Source organism: Ochlerotatus camptorhynchus, unplaced genomic scaffold, assembly GCF_037179485.1.
Source record: "Ochlerotatus camptorhynchus isolate MF236.1 unplaced genomic scaffold, CSIRO-AGI_Acam_v1.1 ptg000550l, whole genome shotgun sequence".
Lineage (NCBI taxonomy): Eukaryota > Metazoa > Arthropoda > Insecta > Diptera > Culicidae > Ochlerotatus > Ochlerotatus camptorhynchus.
The window spans coordinates 2,929,507-2,954,466 of record NW_027041033.1 but is presented as its reverse complement, the minus strand read 5'-3'; the positions used below and the strand labels follow the sequence as shown (position 1 = coordinate 2,954,466).

At 42.1% G+C, this 24,960-nt stretch overlaps 1 protein-coding gene across 1 annotated transcript in view; it reads right to left on the bottom strand.

The window, feature by feature from the left end:
* LOC135713351 (uncharacterized) overlaps positions 1–24,960 on the bottom strand; it is a 116,328-nt gene that overhangs the window by 18,616 nt on the left and 72,752 nt on the right. The window contains exon 2 of the mRNA XM_065236458.1: positions 12,143–12,285. Coding sequence (XP_065092530.1) covers positions 12,143–12,285 — 143 coding nt within the window. The remainder of the gene's footprint in view (positions 1–12,142; positions 12,286–24,960) is intronic.

Genomic DNA, 24,960 nt, shown 5'->3' with positions numbered 1-24,960 from the left:
CTACTCATGTTGGAGCTTGGCAGTATTTCATGGCTTCCCACGTTAATCCCGTTAACCGTTCGACATCGAGGCGATGATAACGCGATGGGTAGGTGCCCTGCCGCGTGTTATGAAGGATTATGAATTTATTCATGCCCAGCTGGGTTGGGTTTTTCTTGGAACCGTCGAACGATTTCCCCTTTCCCAGCAAGATCTTTGCAAACGATAAATGTGACTCAGATTGCTTCGGCTGGCTTCCGAGGAAAGCTGTCCGACTTACGGCGATAACGACCGAAAGCGAGTGGGCGGGTTGAGCTATCACTACTCCGTCAGATTCGTTTTATTCACTCCAAGCGGAAAGACCTTGTGGTTTAGTGAAAGAAACTGCTGTATGCCTGGTTATGGTACGAGGGGGGGGGGGGTCGTACGGAGGTCTCAGTTGGGATTTCTTTGAGAAGAAAAAATGACTTTCAGGACGGTAAAAGTGGTGGAAAATTAGAATCACAATAGAGCGACTGATTGGCATTGGGTCAAAGCGCTCCGTGCGGGCTGCAACTGTGCATGGAAACGTAAATATTTTATTCCGTTCGCTTGGGTGGACAGCAGCTATGTGCGCTTGGGTGAGCGACCGTCATTGCAGCAATCCAGTAGTGAAATCAATTCTACACGATGATGTTGACAGCTGGCATCGCCTGCTGTGTTATATCAGTGCGCATCCAGCCAAAGATAATCTGGGTCATACATTCAACCATATCGGACAGTTCTATTTGCATGGGTCATTCCAGCTCAAGTCTATACAAAGTTTCGTTCTTTTTTTTTGTAATTACTTTATTTGTACAGGCTCAATCGAATAAACTTTACAGAGCCGAGTTATCCTTTGCGTTATACATTATTACTGTCTTATATTTAAAGTTAAAGGAACTGGACCGAGTACTCGCGATCGTCTCGAGGTTAGTGGAGATTTACAATTTTTTGGATGGGAAAAGGGAAGAAGGAGGTTTTAAATGTGGTTTACGATACAACTATTTAATTAATCCTAAAGCATGAAATTATTTCTATTCATCTTGAAAACAAACATTGAAAAAAAAAACCCCAGACGTACAAAACACAAACTAAACACAAGGTTAATCAAACTTACAATCTAAGGTTAATATCCTTAAAGTAAACATATATGAGTTTCATAAACTCCAGATCACGTCTAGCCAAAATATCCCGAACTGGAACATTAGGTTGTCTACCTCGAGCCCGAAGGGAATCATAAAAATGTGATCTGACTCCACGATACTCCGCACAAGACCAAAGGATGTACAAAGTTTCGTTCTACATAGGTAGTTTCGTATCGTGATAGTCACATGATGGCCGTGATATTTACCAGCTCTGTTCGTGACTGCATGTTCATTATTACCTGTGTTGTTGTGAATATTAATATTCGTCTTCACTTGGTGGAGATGATTTTGAGGATCAAATTTAAAATGATTATTTTCATTTTACCCAAATATAGCGAAACACTGCATCTTGCACTTATTACACTTATGACTCTCTCTCTCTCTTTGACACCAAATGTATATTTCGTTTAGTTTTGTTGCAATTTTCTTCTAAACACATCATGTTGCACACTTAGATTATTTTACCGAAATCTGTGAAATTTTACCGAAACCTCAACAGCTGAACGTTCGGTAAACAGTTCGATGATGTTTCACAGATTTTCTGTAATTTTTCACCGAATATCTGTGAAAACTTACAGGAAATCTGTGAAAAATCACCGAACTGTATACCGAACGTTCAGCTGTTGAGATTTCGGTAAAATTTCACAGATTTCGGTAAAATAATCTTAGTGTGTGGGTCGTTAATTAACGGTTGCATAAAACACGAATTCAAACCCCACCGTGGGTTACTGTTGACGTCTGTATGTAGCGCGCACAGCACACTTCCCAAGTAACCAAAAGTTCTGATGAGCAGCTTGGTTGATGGTGGTATACACAATTCTAAGCAGCCTCATTTTTAAGTCGTTATAAGAACTTGAAAGTTCCGTTACCATAATTGAAGAGCATTCTAAGCAGCTTCTGGCGGAACTTGAACCGAACTTTTAGAAAATAAATTAAAAAAAGGTTTTTTTTGTCCTCTATACCAATTCTATATTTAGTTCGCACTTTTATGAAAGTTATTTCTCAAGGCAGGTATTAATGTGTATTGATTTATCAGCATTAGTAGTAGAATTGGAGTTGTTTGAAGAATTAAATCCAGTCTTTCTGCGTGAGAGCCCCAGCACGAACCGCTACGTCATCTGAGATATATTAAAGTGAGCTGATGTCTCGCCTACTGTTGGAGTTTTCAGTGCCAGCTGACTGACTAAAATACGAAACACAACACCTTGATGAATTTTAAATTGGTGTTTGCCGGCATGGTATTCCGACACACTTGTGGCGCAGTGGTTAGCATGCCGAATATGCATGCATAATTAAAAGAATTATGATTTATTCGGGCCACTGATCATTTCATATTGACGTAAATGAAATGTGGTTACTAATAAAGACTTATGCTGATTGCTTCATGTGGCTTGCAAGTTCTGTCAGAACTTTATTCGAACTTTATGGAACTTGAAATTATGTCGGAACTTTATTTGAACTTTATGAAACATGAAAGTTCTGTCAGAGCATTATTTGAACTTTATGGAACTTGAAAGTTCTGTCCGAACTTTATTTGAACTTTATGGAACTTGAAGGTTTGGTCGGAACTTTATTTGAACTTTATGGAACTGAAAGTTCTGTCGGGATTTTATTCGAACTTTATGGAATCTGAAAGTTCTGTCGCAACTTTATTTGAACTTTATGGAACTTGAAGGTTCGGTCGGAACTTTATTTGAACTTTATGGAACTTGGAAGTCATTTTAATCGTTGAATGCGGAATTCTTGGTGACTTGGGTTGATCGCCGCGTGGAGTGACGATCTGATAAGTGTGTCCAAGAAGACTTCACGTGACGATCATTATACAGGTCGATTATACAGAAGCTTGAAAAAATCCACTCCGGATAATCGAAACACCCGGATAATCGAGTCATTTTGTTTTCGTTGCCGCTTATCAAGGACAGCTGAAAATTAATTGCACTGGGTTCATGTATTCATTTTTCCTGATGATGGTTGTAACCCTCGTCTAGAGTGACAATTAATAACCCACCCTTTTAACGTGTTTGCCATGAGCGTGTGCCTTGTCTGTTATGATTTGTTTTTGTGTTGGTCGTACGCTCGGCAACATACTCACCACTGCTTTATATGTAAATATTTTAATTTGTTATTTTCATAGTAGATTTTATTCGTGTAGGTTTGTTTTAAGGATTAGAATGTAGCGTAAAAACTATCGTTTTGAATTGTCTCGCGTCTAGAATAAAGATAGGTCCCGTTTCTCCTCCCGCTACAAAAGAAGGCGAAAAACATTAGCAAACGATGGCGGTTGTTGTATTGTCAGTGATTGTCAGCGAGTACGAAAAGTGAGTTGAGTTGTTTGCCCCGTCCGTTTAAGTGGAAACGAGAGTTGGAGTACCGTTTTCGTGGCGTGTGTCCGCTGAAGGGATAATTCACAGCATCATCGCGCGATAGTGACGTCGTTTCCCCGGAAAGTGCCGTGTTTCGTGAGCAGAAGCGAAGGGTGTCGGATCGCCGTCAAGGGAAGCTAAACTTCAAGGATTTTTCCGCTTCCCGGCTAACCACCAAGGATCACCGAACACTTACCGTCCTCACTGCGGTGGCTCAACCAGTAGAGACAGTCTCGCCACCGCAGTTAAGAGCCAAGGAGGGACGAAGCAGGCCGAACCGAAGGAGCGTTCGCCTGGGCAGTGCACTGCGGTGACTACCGGGACCATCTACGGCGAGTAGTCGCCGGGGGGTTCCGATAAAGGAGCCTTGCTCATCCCCTCGCTAAAAGCAAAGGGCCGCTGCTAGGCAGCTGAAAGTGAAGTAGGAGACGCTCGGCACAGGGAAAGGTCAGATTAGTCAATAGACGTCTTAAATTTAATATTGCTTTCTCTTTTCCTTATCAATCCATCCAAATCCGAACGCCTTTGGGGGAAGTACTTTGCTAGTAGCCGCCCGTGGTAAAATCGGGCCAGCTTATAGGTGTTGCGGCTTACCCGCCTTACATGGCTTACATGGTCAAATTTATTTAATATTTATTATTATTATAGTTCATCTGACTTGATAGTCTCAATGAAACACTTAAATCTAAATGTAGTCACTCATTAAAAATTAAAAATTGGCCAACAGCAAACGATGGCGAAACATCGAGGCATTGATGTCAAAGTCAAATAGGTCAGAGGCTTCGTTGAATTGATGAATCATGACGACAAAGGAACTGTTTGCAGCATAGTTGGTTGCATGTACTACTTCATGTAGCAAGGTTCTCGGATGGAGTGTTCGGGCAGGAGCATACAGATTAATTTTGGCCAGTAACTCAGGAACATCATATTCTGCGAGAAAAACTTTAGCAACGAAGACGACCTGCGATATGTTTCGTCGCTTAGCAAGAGTATCCAAACCCAGTAAACGACAGCGGTCAGCATACGGTGCTAAATTCAGCGGGTCACTCCATGGAAGATAGCGCAGTGCGTATCTGACGAATTTGCGTTGAACAGCTTCGAATCGTCCACTCCATACAGCTTGGTAGGGATTCCAGACAACACACGCGAATTCCAGTAGTGAGCGTACCAATGAACAGTGAACGGCTTTAAAACACAGAGGATCACGAAATTCTTAGATATCTTGAACATGAATCCAAGCTGTCGATTAGCTTTGTCGATCGTGGTTGAGAAGTGTGAGCTGGTCACCGAGGTCTTTAACGTGATCGACACGTTGAACTGCAGTCCCAGCAACGTTATAATCAAACAAAACGGCAGTCCTAGTTCGACGAAAACTAATTACGCAGCACTTTGAAACGCACAGGACCATAAAATTACGTTCACACCAATCATTAAAGATTTCAAGAAGGTTTTGTAGTTCTAAACAGCCGGCTTAGCCTTGAACGACTAGGTAAATCTTCAAGTCATCGGCAAAAAACAATTTACCTCCACGTAGTAGAATAAACGTTACATCGTTCACAAATAAAGAGAAGAGCATTGGTCCCAAAGTGCTACCCTGTGGAACTCCTGATCTGTTCGAGAAACAGTACGATGAGTAGTTTCCAATGCATACAGTAACTTCACGTTGCACGAGGTACGATCTAAGCCAGCTGCAGAAGGAAACAAAACATCCAATTTTTTCAAGCTTTGCTAGCAGAACGTCGTGCACAACTCTATCAAACGCAGCTTTAAGATCAGTGTAGATGGCATCCACTTGAAGTTTCTTGCATACATTTTCGATACAGAACGACGTAAAGCTGACGAGATTAGTTTCCACGGAGCGGCCAGGAAATAAACCATGTTGACATGTACTTATGTAATGCTTGCAGGAAGCAAACAATCTCTCATTTATCAGCGACTCAAACACTTTAGATTCAACCCCAAGCGAGGTAATCCCACGGTAGTTTTCAACATTGCGTTTGTCTCCTTTCTTGAAAACAGGGAACATATTTAGTAGACCGTTTCCATAGTGCGGGAAATTTCTGTTGACGAAGTGACAGAAAGCAAATTAAGCAATACCTGGAAAACAATTTTCTATCTGTTTTTTGGCGACCAGATTTCATCTCACTTTCTTCGGCGATGGCTGAAGCCAACTAAAATTTTGAGTGGATCTATAAACACTCTATGCGCTCAACTGATCCTTTGAAGTCAACTTAACAATCTCCTGCTCCCCACAGCTGAGCAAAATTTGATCTATTTCTCTATAACTAATAGAGGGGCGTTTCATATTCTAGGCGGTATAGATGAGTTCAGTTATGGGTAGATTTTGAGCAAGATAGTACCTAACCAAATTTAATGCTAAACTTGTTGATATCTAGGGGAAAATAGCGGACACCATGGAACTGCTAACTGCAGATGATCCTGAAATCTTGTAAAAATATCCAGCGGATTATACAGAGGTTTAAGCACCTAAAAATTTTTGAAATAATTTCTGAGCAACATGACATGATATGAGATAAAACATGACAGATACCTGATGAACCTGAATTCTTGAACAAACAACCAGAGGACTTATCGGAGATCTTTGATCACCTGAAGATCTTTAAAAAAAAAATACTTGTCAACATGGCATTATCAGTAAATATCTAATTAATGTTATTTGAAATGATGATCTATTGGAGATCTACAGAGAAATACCTTTTTAGTCTGCAATAATGTATTTTGATAGGTGTTATAAAAATATCTGACAGATTATATTTGGATTCCTTCATAATCCAATCTTCATAAAAATACCTGGTGAACCAGAAGTCTTGAACCAACATCTAGAGGGCATAATGCAAAGTTTATTCAAATGATTATTCAGTCACTTCTTCCTAATCCAATGTTGAAGGGACCATGGAGTAAGGGAGAATATCGAGTTAGTGAGGTAAATTTGGGACATTTGTATTATATCTCTCAGATATTCTCTCCAACAGCAGGTTGCTCAGAAATTATTCCAAAGTCGTCCAGGTGGTCATAGATGTCAAAAATATCCTCAAGATATTTGTATAAGACTTTAGCTTGATCAGGTATCATTTTGAAGATCTTCAACTACCCAACCAAGATAAAGTGTTTATTGTGTTGTACCTTTTGACTATAGTTTTAAGATGTATTGTATAGTGACCAAGAATCCTCGGCTCTGTAAAGTTAATTCGGTTGAGCCTTATCAAATAAATTAATAAACAAAAAAAAAAAACTACCCAACCATTCAAATCGCATCTCGAAGATATTCGCAAAGATTCCAGGTTACTCAGAAATTATTTAAAAGTGATAAGATATCACATTGATAACCTCAGGTTTTTTCAAGATTTCAGATTGATCAGGTATCATTCTAAAGATATCCAAGTATTCTATAATCCATAACTCAGATTTTCTCTCATAGAAAACACGGCAGCTTAGACATTATTCCGAACTCCTTCATGTTTTTTAAGATCTACATTAAGTCATCTGGATATTTTTATGACAGTTTTTTTTCAAAAGCCGACGGACTTCAAAATGGCAGCGGACATCGAATTTTGGCATCTACAAGTCATCCTTATTCCGAAAACACCCATATTGTTGGGAATTTGACAGTTTTTCTAAAACCGATCGCCACCATCCTGGATTAAAAAATGGTAACGGATATCGAATATTGACATCTACAAGTCGTCGTCGTTCCGAAAATACTAATTTTATAGGATACTAGACAGTTTTTATAAAATCAATGGCCGTCATCTTGGATTTCAAAATGGCGGTGGGCATCGAATTTTAACATCAAAAAATCGTCCACGTTCCGAAAATACTCATATTGTTGGGTATTTGACAGTTTTCCTAAAACCGATGGCCGCCATATTGGATTCCAAAATGGCATCTTGAATCGATATCCGGCCTCTACACGGCCCCCTGTTCTGGAAATACTCAAATTGTACAGCAACATGCTATACGGGAAGGCTATCAAGACTTAGCATATTCAGGAAGTTCGCATGCACATTAGCTTCATGTAGTGAGAGAGTTCAGAACTAATATGATAACCATCTGAAATACCGTGGTCATATCAGCAATTTTGCTGAAGACTGTAACCTTCTATACGGCCAAGATCTCGAGATACAGCTTATATAGGACGTTCATGTGCACACTAGTGCCGCATAGTATGAGAGTTCTAAACTAATATGGCAACCATCCGAAAGAACTTGCTCACCTGAACAACTTTGCTAAAGACGGCAACTTTCTTCATGGCCAGGATCAAGATATATTCGATGTTGGACAAAAATTCCATATAATATAGCGCCCGTCATAAGTAATATGAAAGTGGGGCGCCTCTAGCGGCGCAGTTCCCCATTAAACCTGAATCAAATAGCACAAGCTTGTTGGTCTAGCCCAGTTCAACAACTTTGTCCAAGACAGTATAGCTTTATATATTGAAGCAAATGATATAATCCACCACACACCCTATTAGTGAAAATCCCATAGGCTGTGGGTATCCTTATTTGTGGATAGCCTGGCAATAAGAATACCTGACTGTAGATAGATACAAATATTCACTTGTATACTAGCGTCACGTAGTGAATGAATTCTCAATGCAATTTGCCCACCGTCCTAAAGGTATTGGTCACCTGAACAACTTTGCCCAAGACAAAAACTTTCTAGATGGCCAGGATCTCAAGATATAGCATAAGCAGAAAATACACATGCACACTAGCGCCGCGTAGTGAATACATTCTCAACTTGTCTGCCCACCTACCCACTTGTCTGACCAAGATGTTGGTCAAATGAACAACTTTGCCGAAGATAGCAATTTCCTAGGTGGCCAAGATCTCAATATATAGCTCATACAAATATTCACTTGTACATTTGCGTCGCGCAGTGAATGAATTCTCAACTAATTTGTCTACTCTTGGAGAGATAGCTGTTTATAAAAAATGCCAAAATGGCTTATTTTATCCACTTTATGGTCGTTTAGAGATTGTTTCAAGAAGTTTGGTTGTGAGGTGATAAAATAGCAGCAAATTTCTTTTGGGCTGTCGAGGTCGCGTACGTAAAAATTAAGCATTATAAAGGGTGATAGGTCAAAATTTGGTCAAGGGAAAACGCGTGTAAATCGGTGAAATCGTTTATTTAAAAAATCAAATTAAATTTCTTTTTCAAGTTCAATTAGTATAAAATTCAGGAAAAATATTCAGTTAGGCTTCCGCTTTTCCAAATCCGAATTGCCGGGCCTTACGCTTGACCCCTGCCATCAGATTTTGTACAGCCACCTTATCCACCTTCTTCGCCGCAGAAAGCCAGTTTGCCTTGAACTGCTGCTCGCCCTTAGCAGTTTTTTTGGTCTTCTTTAGGTTCCGCTTGACAATAGCCCAGTATTTCTCAATTGGGCGGAGCTCTGGCGTGTTGGGAGGGTTCTTGTCCTTGGGAACCACCTGCACGTTGTTGGCGGCGTACCACTCCATGGCCTTTTAACCGTAATGGCAAGATGCCAAATCCGGCCAAAACAGTACGGAACAACCGTGTTTCTTCATGAAAGGCAGCAGACGTTTATTCAAACACTCTTTCACGTAAATTTCTTGGTTGACAGTCCCGGAAGCTATGAAAATGCTGCTTTTCAAGCCACAGGTACAGATGGCTTGCCAAGCCAGATATTTCTTTGCGAACTTTGACAGTTTCATGTGCTTGAAAACATCTGCTACCTTTCCCCTTCCTTTTGCCGTATAAAACTCCTGTCCCGGAAGCTGCTTGTAGTCGGCTTTGACGTAGGTTTCGTCGTCCATTACCACGCAGTCAAACTTCGTCAGCATCGTCGTGTACAGCCTCCGGGATCGCGCTTTGGCCGTCGTATTTTGTTTATCATCGCGATTTGGAGTCACTACCTTCTTGTAAGTCGATAGTCCGGCTCGTTTTTTGGCTCGATGCACGGTTGTAGACGATACACCCAGCTTATTTGCGGCATCTCGGAGAGAGAGGAGGTTAGGGTTTCGCTTGAAACTACCGGCAACTCTCTTTGTCGTCTCAGCGGCTTCCGGTTTTCGATTTCCCCCCGATCCAGACTTCCTGGCTGTCGACAAACGTTCCCCAAACACTTTAATTACATTTGTAACGGTTGATTTGGCAACTTTTAGCGATTTTGCCAACTTTGCGTGCGAGTAGCTCGGATTTTCGCGATGCGCGAGCAAAATTTTGATACGCTGCTCTTCTTGCTTGGACGGCATTTTGACAACTGAAGAGTGAATTCCAAAATCAAAATAGGAGCAACATTCTACACACACACACACCTTCAAAATGAGGGGTGTTCAGGTTTTTTAAATGCAAAATTGAAAGAAATACGTCAAGTTGATATTGACCAAATTTTGACCGTATCACCCTTTAAATACATTCCATATAGAGTGGTCCTAAACGGTTCAGATTTGAACGGGTTTACCGATGCAAACCCGAATCGGTAAAATTAACTGGTCCAAGTATTTCCTATGAATTCTGCTTTCCATTCTCGGTAATGGCGGCCTGTTTGTATGAATAAATGTATCCTTCCCTGTGCTTTTTCACACTACCTGGAGGTTCGGATTTTGAACCCTCCCTTTCCCTCTCCCACACGGCGAATGAGAACGACTCAAATTTGAGTTTAGTTCACTCATAATCGCCAAAAGTGCAGGAACTCAGCGATGAGTTAATTTGCCTCATGTTTTCCCAGGTTTTTCCAAGATTTTCCAGGAAAAAAATCCCAAATTTTGAGAAAAGTAAAGATTGGAATCACTCAGTCTATTGGTACTACTCCGAGACTGAATAAAATTTTCGTCAATTTCCTCATTTTCCGGCAGATTTTTTAGGTTTTCCACAGGAAACCATGGGACATATTTTACTCATCGCTGAGTTCCTGCACTTTTGGCGATTATGAGTGAACTAAACTCAAATTTGAGTCGTTCTCATTCGCCGTGCAGGAACAGAAGAAAATGGAACAACATACGCCCTCCAGTTAGTGTCAAAAAGCACAGTGAAGGATACATTTATTCACTGCCATTACCGAGCATGGAAAGCTCGATAGAACGTAGGTCCCTTTAACGGTTCCCTTATGGGCGTTGGAGAGTTAAGGGGGAAAAGAATAACCCATATCCGAGGATAAAAAGATACAGACTTTCGTATGGTTCAGATTTCGCTGTCTGGCAATCAGACTGACGTCAGAATGTACGTAAATATGTATTGTTCCACATGTGTACAAATAATCCACTGCCATCCATCACCATCGTTCAACCACACGTGTGTCAATCATACAAGCTAGGATCCACTTACGTCCCACACATGCAACCGCTTGTGTCTGCGGTTTGTTTTCCTTATTTCTTTATTTGAGCAAAGATAAATATTGTTCCACAGGGGAGGCTTGCGACAGAGATTGTTAGTTCATTTCCCGCATTTTCATCCGTACACCTACTGGGCTCGTACTGACAAGTATTTATTTACTAGCAATTAACACGGCATATGTGCTCTCTTTATTTATAAAGAGCAGTGTCCTCGCAACAAAAAGCGAAAGAACTGTCACTGACAACGCTAGTCAGTGGTTGCTTTGATTCAGGTCAGTTCAGTTAAACATCCAAAATTCGTAGAAGTACCTTATCCCATACCCTCTATACATAATGGGATTACTGCGGTTGGTTTCTCTCTCAACGATCAAAGCCAGGTGCGGCTAGGTTTCCTTTGAAAAAAGAAAAATAACTCCCAAATGGAATAGAAGGAAGGAAGTTAAGCTAAAATTCCAATCCAGCTTATCACAGCACTGGTAAAAAAATGGGGACTGGTAAATAACCACAAAGTCCCATTCATTCACCACATGAAGTCGATGGAGGAAGGACGGTAGATGACAGCGCCATATCATCATCTACGGTCAAACATCATCGGTAAATGGGACACATGAAAGGTACAAAAGGTGAACAGGAAAAAAGAAATAGCCAATCGAAGAAACTTTCCACTCCTTTCATCTCCGTTTCGTTCGTCGGAAATAGTATTACAGCAAGGATATAGTTTTTCTTTTTCTGTGCTACTACTCCCACGGGATTCAGATCCGGAGGAGAAAATATGGAACGACAGGTCAAGACAGTTTATATTTAGACGAGGAGCTTCTTTGCCAGAAAAATCATGGCACACTTTGATGACAGTGGCTCAAACAGAACGACGCAAAACGCCAAAAATCAATCATGTTTCAATGGAAGCGCTTCCGTCGCTGCTGACTCGCAATTTCGTCATCAAGACGGCAGAATTCCATTGTTCTACGACTTTCGCTCGTCTCTATAGCTGTTAGTGTATATAGTGCTATATGACGATGGCACACCGCCCATACCGCTATCTTATTTCCATTCAATCCGTACTGTGTGTTGGACTTTCCGACCTGATATAAAAGCCACCTTCACCGCCGTTGGCAGTCACATTTTCCTCTTTTATGGCATTTTCCCTCGGAAACAATTTTCACCCCGAGGTGACTCTTTCTCTCTTCACAAAAGCTATGGCACACGCCACGATCATAATTTCACGCGGAAACGTCTTCCACAATGGGGAGAAGGAGCTGTCTTCCCACGCGCCATTTCATGTTCTTTACAAATAGTTACCGTGTTCCGAGCTTACCTGAAACTGCTGGAAGTCGTCCCGGCGCCCCTCGTGCACCCACATCACCGGGTACGGCGACTTACATGGCAACGTCAGATTCTTGCCCTGGTCGACGACGTACTCGTCGTAGACCACACCGAAGGAACGCGTCACGTAGAGAACTGCAATGGAGGAAGAAAAATCGAGGGGAATCAGTTAGGTATAAACATGTCATCGTGAATGGAGAATGTCGGTTTTCTATTTATCGCCCTTTCGACCTGGTGTGCAATCATTTATGACCGCAATACTTGAAGGGAATGTACATATATCTTTCTTGACAAGTTGGTACGTATCAATGGAATGGTAACCTGCTTAAGTTGTGCAGAAGATGTCCCTGGTGAATACAAGCTACGGCATTTTGTTTCCCATGCAGAAAATCATAAAATGATGATTTTGACGAAAATAGAACCTTTTTGGAAATTGATATTTGGTATGAATCGATGGTGCCTCTCTTCAAGAACGACGTACCAGCTGATATGGGCCACTTTGGGGTCCTATTTGACATGAGTATCAGTCGTTCTGAAGCAATCAACAGAATTTGAGCATATAGTCATTGTATTCAAAAGCTATGGGCTCTTTGATTTGTTCTATCTTTTACTTTCATCAAACGAACTCACGGCTCGGAAAATATCGCATCACGAAAAAGACCAGTCAGTTCCAGGTCAAAGAAATCAATTAAAATAATGTGGTTCGCTATAATAGAATTTTCCTAGAAGCTTGTGCCATCAACAACCAGTATTTTTGTTTTGATTTGAACATTTTGTGTGCAATGATCTTTGACAGTGTGCAAACAGTGTTTCATTTTGTCATTTTTTATGCATTTCAGTTTTGAGTAGAGTGAAAGAGATGGAACCAAAACATTCTAGTTCATTTGGTGAAAATGCTAGTACAATCCAGTAGTAGTGTTGCCATGTGATACACTGAAAAATTGCAATAGCAGGTTCGTCACTAAAGTTTTAGAGCCGCTCCGTCTGTCACTTCGTTTGTGGTCAGAGGGTAGTCACTCTACACAGTGTGCCAAAAACAGGTTTGGCACAGCTCTGGCACACGCATTGAACAGAAATTTATGTGATATTTTGCCGTAGGACTACGTCTTTAATTTCTATACTGGGGTAAACTTTGTGAAAACCGAAAATGGAACGGGAAACAAAATTATGAAAGATTTTGAACATTAATAACTCAGCTGCCCCTGGATCAATTTCCATTATTTTATCACCAATCGATTAGAAATATGTCTACGCAATGCTTCCAATTAATGATTTCAACAAGAAACTATTGAAAAAGTGGTTATATCAAGCATTATCCAAAGTACAAATAAAAAGTGATATTTTTTCACTGTTTTCATGAAATAAACGTTGTTTCCAAACGCAGTCGTTATAATCGAGTACCACTTGGTTGCACATCATTCTGATTTAACCTGAAAAGATATAAAACAACGCTACTGTCTAGCCTCAACTCAGTCAGTTGATCATTCCCTGCTTGATCGTGAAGCAGTCCAGTCCGGTTTTGTCCGCTCTCTCTCTCTCTCTCTCTCTGTAGAGTATTCGTTTTCGTTCGATAGTGTTCGTGTCTCTCTTTCGCGGTGTTAAGCTAAACACCGATTGATCCCAGCATGGGAAAACCGCCGCGTTGCAAGCTCGTTCGGGAAGCGTCCCCGACAGGAAACCGCCAACGCTCAGTCGGCATAGAAAAAGTTGCTGTCAAACAACCGGTACGCCATTCTCGAAAATGGTGATGAACCGGAAATAAAGAAAAATGAGAAACTACCACCCTTTTTCGTCAAGGGATTCCCACCGGGCTTCAGGAGAACATCAAATTCTACATCGAGCAAGACTTGAAGTGCACCATGCGCATGTGCACTGAAGGTATCATGCTGGTGGTACCAGCAAGGAAGTACTACAACGCCATCGAAGAGCTGCTGAAGCGGGAAAAATGGGAATATTTCTCTCACGATGTCGAGGAAGACAAGCCGTTCAAGGTGGTCCTTCGTGGTCTACCCGACATGGGAATCGCCGCGCTGTCGGATGAGCTGCAGAAGAACGGCCTAAAGCCATTGCAAGTCTTCAAGATGAATCGGCACGACGTCTCCCGTAAGTACCGTGACCAGTTGTATTTGGTCCACCTCGAGCGAAACACAACGTGTTTGAAAGACCTGCAGTGTATTCGGGCGCTTTTCGACATCGTGGTTAAGTGGGAACGCTATCAACCTCGCTAAGGGCCTCCACGCAGAACCAGCCGGATCGGAAAGAGGTTCCGGCACGCAATGACCAGAATTTTCCCGCCATTAGCCAACGGCGTCCGATTCCGGTTCTTCCGCCACTTCCGCTCAACATCCGTTTGACTGCTGCATCGGTCCCGCCATCTGCTGAGGTGCCAAACCATCCGGCTAATCCGGGTCGTCAGTCCTATGCAGCAACGGTTTCGTTCCCTCCCCGGGCTATCGTGGCGTCAAGATGATGCCCCACCATCGCATGAAAACGAAGAGCTACTCACAACAGAGGAACTCATTACCATCATAGCAGAAGCAATCATCACCAAGCGCTCCTGTAGAACCAGAACTGAGCAGATTCTTGCTGCATCACGTTTCATCGACAATTATGGACCGTGAAACCATTAAGATCGCCAACTGGAACGCTTGCTCGCTCAAGAGCAAGATCATCGAGTTCGTTGACTTCCTCAACAAACAAAACATCGACATTGCCGTTATTACCGAAACCCACCTGAAACCGGAGGTAAACGTCTACCTTCCTTACTTCCGGCTTCTAAGACTTGATCGAACCAGCTCCGGGGGAGCAGGAGTGGCCATTGCTGTAAGGAGAAACATCGAAGCTTTAGGGGTAGAAGTCTCCACTCCTGTCGGCCCTATCACCATCATTGCGACCTACTGCTCCAAGCAAGTCAACATCATTTATTTATTTATTTATTTATTTCGTCAACCAACGTAGACTAGTACATATTAGAATACAGTTTTGTTTTCTTAAATTTATTTATTTATTTCGTCAACTTTGGACAAAAGGTTAAAAGTATAATTTTTTCTTTAATAAAAATTAAGCAGTCGGCACGGGTCGGCAGCAGATCTGCGGAGGGACATCATCAAACTAACTCGACGGTGCGAAATGTACATCATCGCTGGCGACCTGAACGCCAAACACCAGGCTTGGGGCAATAGTCGACGCAACCAAAACGGCAACATCCTCAACGACGACCTGCAATAGGCTCGCTACACCATATTAGCGCCGGACTGTCCCACCCGGTTGAGCCGGTCTGGCGTTCACTCCACCATTGACATCCTCATCAGCAACATGGGAGACAACATCTCGCTACCTGTGACCCATCAGGAGCTGAGTTCGGACCGCTATCCGGTGGTGGCCGAAGTAGGCTCATCTGTCAACCGATTCCAAGCTTCCCGACGCAACTACCATCGTGTCAGCTGGGAGCAGTTCCAACACTGTGTCGACTCCACTGTCGAGTACGGTGTCCTTCCGGAGACGCCCGAAGACGTTGACCGGTGTCTGCGTTCCATTGAGGAGGCGATATCCCGGGCCAGGGACCAACACGTGCCAGTATCCAGACAGGTGAACAATACTCTGACCTTGATAGAATTACCATAGATCTCATCAGACTCCGTAACTCCATCCGAAGGCAATACCAGCGTTCTGGTTTACGTGTCTTGAAGACCCATTGCAATCGTCTTACAAAAACCATCCAAGCCAGGATGGTGGACCTCAGAAATCAAGATTTTGCTAACAAATTCCGCTCTCTCCCAGATTGTGCAAAGCCCTTCTGGAAACTAACGAAAATCCTTAAAAATAAGCCAAGACCCATTCCACCAAAGACCCCACTGGATCGTCCCGGCGACCCAGTGCTTCATCTGATAACTCCTGAAGAGAAGGCTGCCGCGATAGGTCAACACTTCGTCAGCTCCCATAATCTCATACAAAACATCGTCAGCCCTCATGAATCAGATTCCTTACATTTTCCCCGAGGAATCCGAGATTACGGCTGACGAACTGTTGGCCTTTATCAAATCATCTAAAAACATGAAGGCCCCAGGTTTCGACAACATCCTGAATCTGGAACTCAAACACTTGAGTTCCAGATTCTACAACAATCTGCTACTTGTAGCAGTAGACTTGGCTTCTTCCTCTCGTGTTGGAAATCAGCTAAAGTCATACCCATCCGGAAACCTGGGAAGGATCGGTCCACTCCTTCAAGTTATCGACCAATCAGCCTTCTCTCAGGATTATCAAAACTGTTCGAAAGAGCAGTCTACCACCGGCTCCTAACATCTGCCGAACAAAACAACATCTTACTCGAGGAACAGTTTGGTTTTCGGTAAGGTCGTTCGACCGTCCACCAGCTGAATCGAGTAACAAACATTCTGAGACGGATCAAGTCTGTTTCGAAAACATCTGCCATGGCATTGTTGGACGTTGAAAAAGCGTTCGACAATGTCTGGCATGATGGCCTGGTGTTGAAATTGCAGCACTACGGTCTTCCAATCTTCCTAGTGAAGATAATAAACAACTATCTATCGGACAGGACGTTCCGAGTCTCTCCGAATAGCATCACATAGGATGTTTTCAACATTGGTGCCGGGGTTCCACAAGGAAGCATCCTTGGCCCCATTCTAATCAACCTGTTCACCTCCGATATGCCGGCTCTCCCTGATGGTGGATCGTTGTCTCTGTTCGCAGATGACACATCCATCGTCTACAAGGGTATGGTCATCGGAGCTCTGACTGCCAAACTTCAGAGAGGCCTGGACGTCCTGTCTGAATATTTCAACAGCTGGAAGATCCTTATCAATGCGGCAAAGACCCAGGTCATCATCTTTCTACACTCAAAAGCTTCCAGACTTGTTCCGTCTGAAAATAATAAGATCTGCTTAAACGGCTCAGTGGTGGAATGGTTGAAAGAGGTAGTCTACCTCGACTTAACACTAGACAGCAAGCTGATTTTCAGTAGTTTACAAAACCAAAACCAAGTGTAACATCTTAATAAGATCACTGTATCCACTCATAAACAGGGGGTCCACTCTATCCCTGAAAAATAAGCTTGCTTTCTACAAACAAATCATCCTTCCCGTAATAGAATACGGGATGCCAATCTGGGAGAGTTGCGCCAAATGCCATCACCTTAAAGTCCAAAGGATTCAGAACAAGATCCTTAAAATGGTCCTAAACAGTCCCCCGTGGACTAGAAATTCTGAGATCCACCTCCTGGCTGGAATTCAGACATTAGAAGAACGGAGAGTATTCATCCTGGAAAGGTCCAAAGACACCTGTCTAAGATCAAATCATCAGATCATACATGATCTAGCACGTTAAGTTAAGTTATCCTAGTAGTAAGGTAGGTTTTCACTTTTTTCAATTAAAAAAAAACACAGCCCCAAAGGGGTATTGTGTAAACTAGTTTAAAAACGCAAATATTAAATTAGAATATCAAATTTAACAAATATGAAGAGCCAGGTAGGCTAATCAATTAAAATGTTAAATCAATGTACTATCATAATCAACAGAAATAAACATAATTTTACTGAAGTAATGAAATTGGGTTGTTAGCGGAATGTTTTAATAAAACAGCAAAAAAAGGTTATCTTCCATTTAATTCCACTTAATTAATTTTGGTATCCATGACAGATACGTATTTCGACTACAATGTGCAGTCTTCATCAGTGTCATTCCCACTAAAGAACTTATCAAAATCTAACCCCCTTAATTTTACTACTACTAGTAGGCTCAGATTCTGTGATTGATGTGTTTTCCCTAATAGGGCAAATGGCTCTAATGTTGGCTTATGGATCTAAGATTGGGCCCATCGCTAAAAATCTGCTATTTTTCAATTTTATCTAGATGAACGCGTCATTGAGACGGTACTAATGGATATTTTTGGTCGCCATTCAAAATTTAGTCGATTGCTGAATTTATGTATGGGCCCAAATTATGGGCATTTCGGCCACCATTACATCCATTTCCTCTACATATTTCATTTCCGCACCGCTATCATTTCCAAAAACATCGGGGGGGGGGGGGGTAATTTCCACAGTATTGTTCTCAACTAGCTTCCAAGCTTCCAACCCATCGCGGTCCTTTTCAGCACCACAAATGGCTAATAAAATAGTAAACTCAAGAGTAAGAGCTTGGATCCAAGACATATCGTCCAGGATTGGCTTGTACTACATGAACACTGACAGAGAACCTCAAAAACAGAACTCTCAAATTGCTTCCAAATTTCAACCTATCGAAATTTTTCACTGATAACGAGTTAAGAAATCAATTTAATATTTACTATACTTTTGCTGTGATATCATGACTAGCTTTCGTAATACTACGTTAAACCTACGATCGTGTCTTGGATACAACCTCTTTATTTTTTTTTCGCCAGCTCGGCAATTTTTGTCAAGATTTGAACAGCCAAGCGCTTGGCAATCAGATTCACTGAGATCTCAGCAAACTTGTCGTTTGTTTGCTGAGATTCAGCAAAACATTTTCCAAGACTCAGCAACCAAACTTCACTTTTGCTGAGTTCTCACTAAAACAGGTTTCCGAGCACTCGGCTGTACAAATTTCAGCGAATATTGCCGAGATTCGGCAAAAAACGTTAAGTGTGTACCCATTAACGCATCTAGGCATATCTTGCGTGCCAAAGAAAAACATCACAACAAAGCAAAGCCAACTGAACTCTACGTAGATGCCCTTCAAGCTACAATTCAAAATACAGTGTTGCCCAGCGCATAAACATGTGGTTTTCATTTGCCGGTTATCGTCTCCCGAACTCACCCTCTTACTAACCAAAAGCACGCCATGCTTTCGCCCACTTGTTTTTCCTCTCAAACTGCTTTTGTTTTACTTTTCCTTGCCAAAAGCAGCTTGCTACGATCGCGTGAGCTCGCCGTCATCGTCGTAGAACACCCTCAGGGGCGAGCTTTTCCTTTTTGTCTTCTCGCACACGTTCGCACGCTCATTCTGTGTCTTTTATGTGCTCCTTATTTTATTCATTCCACTTCTCCGATCACCGTCGTCGTCATCGTTGGGGATGATGACGTGCGGTTGTGCAAAAAAAAATGAAACCGCATGTTGGGAGAAAAAAATAAATGAAACGAACAAAAGGAAGACAACAGATGTCAACTCAACGGATATGATATGATGGGCGGCGAGGAGGGAGGGACGAAGATTGAGAACAAAAGTGGTAATGATTGAAAATAATAATGACGATAATAAAAGTGAGATGTTTGTTTTCCCGAGGCGAAGAATGGTGCACTCTCCGCTGGGTGAAAAGTGGCCTCTCGAAGTTCTCAAGTGTTGTTCTGATGCCCCTCGTGGGTGGACGAGAATGATTTAAGGTACACCGGGGCAAGTTGAAACGTGTGGAGAAGCGGAAACGGCAGGTGTATCTTTGAGGCGGAAATGAACAATCACTGTGATTATTTCTAATCTAGTAGTTTGCCCTAATTCACAATGCCACTCTAAAGTGAATATAATATATTTAGGTGCTGTGAGACCGACATATACGAGTGTCCATTTTGACATCAAAATTTAGTCCCTCCTGAAAACAGACTCGGAGCACTTAGTTTTGACATGTTTGTTAACGTCTCCTTTATGTCAAAGATGGATTCCATCACGTGTAAAATTAGTAATTTATAAGTGTATAGATACGCTATCCGTTTCAACTTCCCCACGCGTTTCAACCTTCCCCGGTGTACCCTAATGGGTTTTTCGTTAATTCAATTCTGCCGAGTGGTTTGTTATTATGGCTAGGGGCAATTCTATTGGTCTACTCTCTTTCGTTCTGGGGCGTCATTTCGCAAGTCGAAACAACATTTTTTTTCATTATTCAAGCGTTCGTACAAAAAATGCTTCGTTTCTACTTGTGCCCTAGTGTATGGTTCAGTGCGTGCCGTTGATAACCTTTAGCCTGCTGAGATTGTACGATTTCTACAACGAAACTTTGGGTTTTTAACGTGATGGTAAATCGAAAATTAGCGAAAAATGTACGATATTCTTCTACTGCTTCAAAACATCAAACAGATGTACATCAAAAGCTTCAAGCTTAGAAATTCCAAACAAGTCATCTCATTTCCCACAGTGCACTCAGCATCCTTCACCTTCACCTAACAGCATTATCGTATGGTCTTTTCACTTTCGAGAGCCCGAGGCAATACATGCCAACTTCAAGCATCTTCATTCGCCTCTTTGTGTTCTGGATAAATCCGTGCACCGGCATGTAAATCCCAACACGGAGAGCAAGTGGTTAACCTGTGTCACGTAATGAGTTTACCTCGTAGGTAGGTACATATCATCATGGATACAAAGGGAGAATTGGAGCCCACGACAAGGCGTAGATATGTACATGTCCTCCGTGAAAGAGGTATGCGGCGAAAAGAAAACACAGAAATTGCACTGTTTAGATGTGTGATGTTGGCCATCATGTGGCAATGGTGGTAGTGCAACTAGTGTTTCCTAGAGTCGGTGTATAATGAGTCACGCCAAGAGAAAAACAGTTGAACTCGCATAACGGTTTTCGAAAGATTTCCTTCCTTTTCACTTGGCAACAGAGGACCTCTGCATCAACTTCAAATGATTTATAACGAGAAAAAAAATAGCGGCTGTAGTAAATCTTTAAATCAGCTATTTTGTTAAATTGTCTCAACACAAAATAGTAGAAATACTCATTACTGATCATTACGAAAAGAATCCCATGACAATGATCATTTCTTCGATTATATTTTATATTTTATTGCACTACCTTTCGTGGACCTTTGCAAGTTTACTTTGCACGATGGGTAGCTGGTTTAACAGTCCAATAGGTAGACTTGGCTTCACTCTTGACGTGACTCATTATACACCGACTCTAGTGTTTCCATTTCTCGGCCATTTCTGGCAACCCGAGAATCGTGAAACAGCTGATGGCTCTTCCCGGGAATTCCCGGGAACCATTAAATATATTTATCCAGTGATCAGATTGTTGATAGCTTATTAGAATTACCACTTCTACCGGAGTGGTAACTTGAATGAAGCATCTAATATATTTCAATAAATTTTAATAAATTTCATCTTCCGGAAGATTTGCGCGAATTCCCCCCGAATGTTTCTGATTCGCCTTGTTTGCCCCTGAAAATTTCTTCTGGCCTTCTTCGTAAAGATTATGCCCAAGCAGCACACGTCCATCAAAATAAGATAGCTGTAATTTGATTGTGCCTTAAATAAGTTACATACAAGTAACCACAGCTTTTCAGTGATAAGTGTGCTGCGAGGGTTATTTCTCTCTGAAGATTCATCCGATTTGGCACGAACATTTCTCCAACATCAACAAATATTTTTGTCCAACTTGTCCTGCGAGAATCAGCCATCTTTCTCCAAAACTTTCTTCTGAATGTTTTTGGAAGTTTCTTCCAGCTTCCCAAGAATTCTCTGTGACTATGTTTGCGTGTATCTTTTATGTTCCAGAAATTCCTTTCACCTCTTCCTGGAAGTCTCTTCCAGCTAACGTTTCAATTTCCCAGCCATTTCTAGCAACTTGGGAGTCAGGAAACAGCTTATGGCTCTTACCGAGAATTTCCGGGATTTGGGAAATCCTTATCTGGTGACCGAAGAGATGAGCTAGCCTTTGGCTAAAAATCTCCATAACAAAGATTTAAAAAATATATCAGGATTTGATTTGGTGCTAGTTTGTTGTGTTTAATTTGCTGCAGGCTTGCAATTGCTCATTTCAGCTAAAATGTTATTTTTCGTAATTATGAAACAATGAGATACTATAATGATAATTTTTATATGTAAGATGCAAGAAGAGGTGGTGAAGTTTGTGTATGACACATAAAATTTGTCAATTTTGCTTTCAGAAGGTCACAACTAGCGATTAGCTGTAGCTCATGAGCAACGCGATGAGCAACGCGATGAGCAACGCGATGAGCTACGCGATGAGCAACGCGATGAGCAACGCGATGAGCAACGCGATGAGCAACGCGATGAGCAACGCGATGAGCAACGCGATCAGCAACGCGATGAGCGAGCAATCATAAAATCGCTAGTTGTGACCTTCTGAAAGCAAAATTGACAAATTTTATGTGTCATACACAAACTTTACCACCTTTTTTTTTAATTATAGTCACTTTAACGCTCTTGTGTCATTCGTGACTTGTCCGGGGGTGAGATTTGAACTCGTGACTTTGGCGTGAGAGGTATGGATGCTAACCACTACGCTGGGGTCGCCCCCACTTTACCACTTCTTCTTGCATCTTACAATTAAAAATTATCATTATAGTATCTAATTGTTTCATAATTCGAAAAATAGCATTTCAGCTGTAATGAGCAATTGCAAGCCTGATTTGCTGATCTGTAGTTAAAATAAAGCATCGTTCATTAGGTATTCGATTAACGAGTCTCGTGCTGCAGGGTTAAGATGTTAGATGATGACCTACCGATTCAAACAATAAAGCGTATCTGAAAAATCTCAGTGAGCATAGTGAATCATTGGAAATAATATTGTGTTAACTGGCTAGTTCTCATAGCCACTGATTATAAGATTGTTAAAATAGCATATACTTTTTATATTTCAGCATAATTGATTTTATACTCGGTTCCTAAAAGTAAACGCATTGGAAACTAAAATCAGAGCATGGTGGGACTTTATTCAACTTGTAAACTACACATTACTTTCTTCGAGTGATTGTACGTAATTTTTCAAGTATGCTGGTGCGGACCTGTCCCGTGTTGGGCGCTTTGGAACCTCTTCCATCGAGTGATCATCGTGAGGACTATCTTCCCGCCAATCGAATACTTTTTTAGTCTGTGTCACGTGTCGCTTAAGGATCAGCCCTTCGCTGTTGCTGAATACGAGGTTGCCGCTGTTTTTTTTTCCATAACCGTATACTTTTGGGAGGCAAACCGTGTGCCGCCTTTGCCTCGACTTGGTCGTTCAACGATGACCATATCACCAGGTTTAATACCGCATTTTCTAGCACCTCTTCGCGCATCTTCGCGTTGTTTGCCACGTAGTTTTGCTTCTCTATCTCTTACGGTAAGGATATCATCGTCGAAATCAGCTTTCTTATATAACAATAGTGGCAAACGACGTTTAATTTTCCTCCCCAGGAATACTTCTTCAGGTGGGACTCCGGTTACGGCATGAGCAGCAGCGCTATGAGCATTAACTGTAGCCCGCAACTCGTCCACAAAGTTAGTGTTACAGTTAAAGCTGTCAACATCGCTCGATTGATGAGTTTCATGTAATTTTCCACCAACCCGTTTTGTTGGGGGAAAAGTGGGGTGGAGTAGGTGGTAAGGATACCTCTCTGTGAACAGTAGGTTGCGTAGTCCTCCCCGTTGAAGGAAGGGCCGTTGTCGGATCGTATACATTTAGGAAAACCTTCCCTCTCGAAGACCTCCTCTAGAACCTTCTTTGTATGTTCAAATCTCGTCGATTTAACAGGGCGTGCCAGAACGTACCTGGATCGATAGTCAACGATTACCAGTACTGAGATGCCACCGTACTTCATATAAGGTCCATTGAAATCTAAGGCCACCGTTTCCCACACTGTTTGTGGGGCCTGGCCACCAGACGCGCTCTCTAAGGATGCTTTTTAGTTTGCCTGCCATTGGGTGACCATCGTGTGCCAACTCCAGCGTTTTCTCCCGAAGTACTGTGGGGATTACAGCACAACCGTTTTTCACGAGAATTCCATCGCATAGAGATAGATCTCCTTCGATTGACTGGTATTTTTTCAACTTCGATGGCCAGTCGTTCGTTTCAAGTGAATCAATTATTGCTTGAAATTTTTGATCTTGCGCTGTCGCCTCTCTGATTTCTTGTTCGGTTAAGAAACCCGCGGTGTTCACATCTAAACAGGCTATCTCCCAAGGACTGCGATAGTCGTCGAATGGGGCATCTTCACCAACGTATAGTCGATATTTTCACGACCGCGTACGAATTCGACATCATAGTCGTAGGGACTCAGTCTGAGAGCCCAACCGTCGCCTCTAGTAAGGACCCGTTTTGAGCTTTCACGTGTTCGATTCAGGATAAAAGTGACACCTTGCGCATCTGTCCGTAGCGTGAAATGCCTTCCGAGAAGAAAGAAAGCAAAGTGTTCGACAGCCCAAACTGCACCTAAGGCCTTGCGCTGGTTTTGGGCATATTTTCTCAGAGCTTTCGAAGCGAAACTTATGATTCGTGGAGGTTGATGATCATTTTGTTGCACCAGAACTGCACCTAGCGAATTTGGAGACGCGTCGGTGTATAGGATGGTTTTGTCGTGTTCTGAGAAGTATCCCAACGTGTTTGTGCAATTAAATATCTTCTCCTTCACTGCTTCGAATGCTTTTTCTTGGTCTAAACTCCAACACCAAGGTTGGGCAGTGGATACAGCCCAAAGTGGACTTGTCATGTCAGCGAATTTCTTAATGTAGGGGCTAAGGAATGATGCTAGGCCCAAAAAGCTACGAATCTCCGAGACGGTAGCTGGCCGTCGAAATTTTCAAATGTCCTTGATTTTGGCTTCGTCTACGTGGAATCCATTGCCATCCAACTCGTTCCCAAGGAATTTGATGTAGCTTTTCTCGTACTCGCATTTCTCCACGTTTAAGGTCAAATTGTTGCCTCTTAAGGCCCACGCACATTAGATCCGGATCGGATGCGGTGCGGCAAAGTGACAGCTAAATCTATTGTCTGACTGTCACATTTACGTCAACGCAACGCAAACGAATCGAATGTGGGTGGCCCTTTAGAATCTGCAATACCCTAGCGGTTGTTGAACGGAGCGCTTCTAGTGTATTGGCGAAGATTAGTACATCGTCTAT